The sequence below is a fragment of the Mandrillus leucophaeus genome, unplaced genomic scaffold (assembly GCF_000951045.1).
Source record: "Mandrillus leucophaeus isolate KB7577 unplaced genomic scaffold, Mleu.le_1.0 Scaffold260, whole genome shotgun sequence".
Lineage (NCBI taxonomy): Eukaryota > Metazoa > Chordata > Mammalia > Primates > Cercopithecidae > Mandrillus > Mandrillus leucophaeus.
Genome location: NW_012102699.1, coordinates 2663375 through 2668356, shown reverse-complemented (window position 1 = coordinate 2668356; position 4982 = coordinate 2663375). Strand labels below are relative to the sequence as shown.

The 4982-nt window shown below is 41.9% G+C and overlaps 1 protein-coding gene across 1 annotated transcript in view; it reads left to right on the top strand.

The window, feature by feature from the left end:
* PCSK5 (proprotein convertase subtilisin/kexin type 5) overlaps window positions 1-4982 on the top strand; it is a 485048-nt gene that overhangs the window by 359069 nt on the left and 120997 nt on the right. Inside the window, exons 24-25 of the mRNA XM_011984097.1 lie at window positions 2765-2971; window positions 4393-4461. Of these exons, the coding sequence (XP_011839487.1) occupies window positions 2765-2971; window positions 4393-4461 (276 nt within the window). The remainder of the gene's footprint in view (window positions 1-2764; window positions 2972-4392; window positions 4462-4982) is intronic.

The window sequence follows — 4982 nt, the reverse complement described above, 5'->3', positions numbered from 1 at the left end:
AAAATGTGGTAGTCAACTTCATCAAGTTTATTTTCAGAATCCCTGCACCTTTCTTTTATCCTTTCCAGCAGTCCTTTTCACCTCATGCCTTCAACCCTCACCCTTCCTTTTCTCCTACGGACATCCAATATCTTCATGCTGGTCCACCTTCTCACCTAACAGAATCAGCTGTCAAGAAATGCTCTGGTAAAAGTGAATCACTCTCCAGAATAAACAAAAGCCAGTCCAAACTCTTGTCCCCTATTATCCCATTTGAACTCTTGTCCCAGGAAAATTTTTGGTGCCTAACAAAAGTGTCAGCCCTTCTACCACTGGAAATAGCTTCGTCTACATACTACTGTAATAATTTGAAGTTGAAGACCCTGGGCGAGTAGTCAAAAATTTATGCATGGTATTTAAATTATCATCCATAACTAATTGATCAGGGCTACTCAAAATCTGACCAAATCTTGACATAGTCCTGGACCAAACCTGTGGGAAAAGCTGGTCATGACCAAGGCATCTAAGTGACCTCCCTTTGCAGGTCTATGTATTTTAAACACTCAGACCCCCTCAAATCTCTGTTCTTTAAACCCAAATTATAACACCTGAAGAGGCCCCTCAATAAAGCCATGTCTAAACAATAAAAACGGGATTGAAGAACACTTCCTTCTAAATCTGGGCCCATTGTTGCTAATTTTCAAGATTGATGATCCAGTTGGATATGGGGGAAAAATTGAATATTGCCAAATATGAATTAACTCCATTCAGTCATTCCACAAATACATATTTAGAGCCTTAGAGTCCCCCTAAGCATCTGGGTCCTGAGTTGATGTCATGTGAAGGCGTAGGGGATGCAAAAGAGGTAGATTTCCTCACTGCTTTCCCTCAAATCTTCCTACCTACCCCAGAGAAATTGGGGAGCTCTGAAAAAAAGATTTTTTTTCTGAATGAGTCATGGTGGATGGAAATGGCATTGGCTATGGTTTCATAAAGTGACTGAGAACATAACTTGGAAGGATGACCTTCTTGTGGTCTCTAGAGATTTCAGGTTCCACCAGATCAGAGTTTTGTGCTCCACAATGTTGATCAATAGCTATAGAATCACCAAATGCACATTAGTCCTTCCAAACCCTCTTCTTTCCTTAGAGGATAATCTCTTCTATGTCTAATTTAGAAACAGCAGAATATTTTCCTCCACCACCTCTGTGGAAGCCGTTTTTATTTTCTTGGTCCTATGGGAACTGGTAGCCTTCAGGTATAAAATCATAATCAGCAAAAAAGGTAGCCTGAGAGCCCATAATCCAAAAGCATGTTTTAAAAATTGCATTTCAGGCCAGGCATGGTGGCTCACATCTAGAACTTTGGGAGGCCAAGCCAGGTAGATCACTTGAGTGCAAGAGTTCAAGACCTGCCTGGGCAACATGATGAAACCCTCTCTCTACAAAACATACAAAAAAAAAAAAAATAGTTGGGCATGGTGGCATGCACCTGTAGTTCTAGCTACTTGAAAGACTGAGGTGGGAGGATCACTTGGGCCCAGGAGGAAGAGGTTGCAGTAAGCTGAGATCATGCCACTGCACTCCAGCCTGGGCAACAGAGTGAGACCCTGTCTCAAAAAAAAAAAAAAAAACGCATTTCAACTATGGCTTTGCATAAATAAGAAATATTATGATAAATGATGTGAAAGTGCCATGCTCACAGGTAAAAAATAGTCAAATGTTGGCAATTTCATGTGAGTCAATTTAACATTAGACTGACTTTCAGTTTCCACACTTGCAACATGGGTTTAGTGTTATCTTTATCCACAAATTCAGCAGCCTTGCATCTTGAAGGTCAATGATTTTGGATATCCATGTGGTAGATCACATGATGAATGAACCCTAGACCCTGGTTATTCTGAGTAACACAGATCGGCTGCTCTTCAGAGGCAGGGACATATGGGAAATCTGATTCAGAGAAGATAGATACCCCGAGCACACTCAGCACAAAAACTCCAAGAGGGTGGGAGTAGGAAACCTCTAGATGCGTCAGTATTCACCTAATTGTTGTTTTTGTACTTGTAACTGATTAGAATCCTTTGTAACTAATTGTGATGCTTTGTAACTAGTTAGACTTTTCCATTCCCACCAGGAATAAATTCCCATGGTCTTTTATGCTGTGGGCACTGCCAGTTCTTTCCTTATAGAATCCAATGTTGACAGAAGTCAGGAACCTTCAGGAATGCACGTAAAAGAGTCAAAGAAGTGTGCTTGGTCTAGTGCTTCAATAAGCCCATCATTATGGGCATTGGCAGCTCTGCGGAAATTCAGACCTTAGATGGTTAATGCAAGCATGTGATCGATACCAATTCAAAATCATTTTAAAAGATTGCACTTTCATAAAACGTGTCGATCATTAAGCATGTGTTTATTCTCATGGGATCTCTATAGCCCCCCCCCGAAGTCTGAGAGATTTCACAGATACCAAAGGAGCCCTTGGGAAAGTTAAACACATTTTGAATTGTAGTTATTCACAGAGCATGGTTTTGCAATGATATCCCAGATAGTAGTCGCTATTCAGTGAAATATATAAAATATTGGAAAATAATTCCCTGCAAGGAAAACTTTTCAACTACAAGGATATAGTTATTGCACTTTTCATTAAATCCATCTTTATACCCCTCAGTCCCTAGGAACGAAAGCACTCAGTTGCATCTTTTTTAAATATAATATCTTACATTATAATAGCTTCATGGCTAACTCGGTACATTATCCCTCTTCTCGTTGCCCCTGTAACTGATCAGACAACTATGGCCGAGAGTACTTCCTATACCAGGGAGAGTGTCGAGAGAGCTGCCCAGAGGGCCACTATGCCACTGAAGGGAATACCTGCCTGCCCTGCCCAGACAACTGTGAGCTTTGCCACAACATGCACATCTGCACAAGATGCACAAGGGGCTACTTCATAGCGCCCACCAACCACACGTGCCAGAAGTTGGAGTGTGGACAAGGTAAGCCTGCTCCTGGGCCCTTGCCCAGCACCAGAACACGGGAGGAGGGTCTGCACCCTGGATGTCCTGGAGACTTGAATTGCCTTCCTGGCTTGCGTGTCGGCACTTGGGATGATTTTGGGTGACTCCATACCCAAGTGGGGAGAGAAGTTACTTTCTCTCTCTCTATTCACACACCCTTTCTCTGGGTTTCCCCAGACATAATCCAAGATCGTAGGAATGCACCTAAGTGTATAGAAAATTGGCCAGGTGCAGTGGCTCGTGCTTTAATCCCAGCACTTTGGGAGGCCAAGGCAGGTGGATCACTTGAGGCCAGGAGTTCGAGACCAGCCTGGGGAACATGGTGAAACTCTGTCTCTACTAAACATACAAAAATTAGCCGGGCGTGGTGTTGCATGCCTATAATCCCAGCTTCACAGGAGGTTGAGGCAGGAGAATGGCTTGAACCCAGAAGGCAGAGCTTGCAGTGATCCGAGATGGTGCCACTGCACTCCAACCTGGGAGACAGAGCAAGACTCCATCTCAAAAACAAAGAAAAAAGAAAAGAAAATGATCTTGGCAGGTGGGGGGATTGTGGACAGGATATAGGGGAGAGAAAATAAGGTTAGAATCCAAAAGTCTGGGTCAATAGTTTTCTCCTTCCCAATTACTAGACACGAGACCCTGGGCAAAACTCACCTAACTTGCCCATGCCTTGTTGTCTTCATCTGTCAAAGGAAGAGCAGAGCATCAAGACAGAGTGGCTTTGAGAAGCCAGTGAGGATCAGCCTAAAACTACTTGAAAATATCAAAATGGTCTGTGAATCGTATGTGTTATTGTTATTGCCCAATTTCTTATCTTTTATGGGAAGAAGGAAATTAAAAAACAACACTTATAGTTTCGGTTCTCTTCTATGTAAGAATGCCACGGACTGTTATTGCTCTGCTCTGTATGAGAATTATGCCTGGTCTGGTGCTGAAGAGAGCTCCAAGACATTTTTAGAATAATTAAGACACTCAATTCTGTCTCTCCTTAATGTTTATGAGTGTAGTAAAAGATTTTAAACTTTTTAAAAAGTGTTTAGTAGGACAGATAAAAAGAGGAAGGGAACCTGTTCATTTACATACCCAATTCCATTTTCCCAGAAGCAAAACTGGTTTCTTTAATAAATAAAATCACCAAGCTTGACTTCAAAACTAGCTGCATGGCATATGGTCCAACCTGGTTCTCTTTGTACCCAATCAAGCTGATTTAATCTATTCAATTAATAGAAGGAGATTAAAAAGTAGAAACCACATATATCCTCAAGGATGGTTTTGGGCTTCATAATTGCTCTATGATTTACTTTAAAAGAAGCTACACAAGAACATATTTTTATAGCAATTCATGTGTCTCCACTCAATGGAAATGAGTTGTGTTTTTCACTTCTCTTTCTGTGTAGGTGAAGTCCAAGACCCAGACTATGAAGAATGTGTCCCTTGTGAAGAAGGATGTCTGGGATGCAGCTTGGGTATGTCCTCTTCCTTTGTCACCTAAAGAGTTGAAATAGCTGAGTCCTTTTCCACACATCTCCATCTTGTCATTGCCCCAGCAGGCATTCTTGTCATTGCTGTCAGCATCAGTGTCACCATCAATGTCTTAAGTAGGCTCTCTTCAATACAAACAGGATCACTGTGAGGAAATACTTGCTTTTGAAGCAATGAATGGGTTTCTTGTCTTTATGAAACTCAAGTTTAGAAAAGGAGACCATGGCACCTTTTCCTCTGGTTGTCAATAAATTGGTGGGGCTTACTGACCAGCAACCGCATTTCAGGTGCCTGAGACTCAGCCTCTCCTTAGCTTCTCAAGGTGACACATTTGGAAGATTAACAGTGAATAAACTCAAGCAAAGAAATGCCTAATTCCTCTAACTCACTTGGTATGTAAAACACAAAAGTTTGTGGGTAGAGGAATGGGGGTTTTCCTTTATAAAAATGACTCTGTTGGGCCAGGCATGGTGGCTCATGCCTATAATCCCAGCACTTTGGGAGG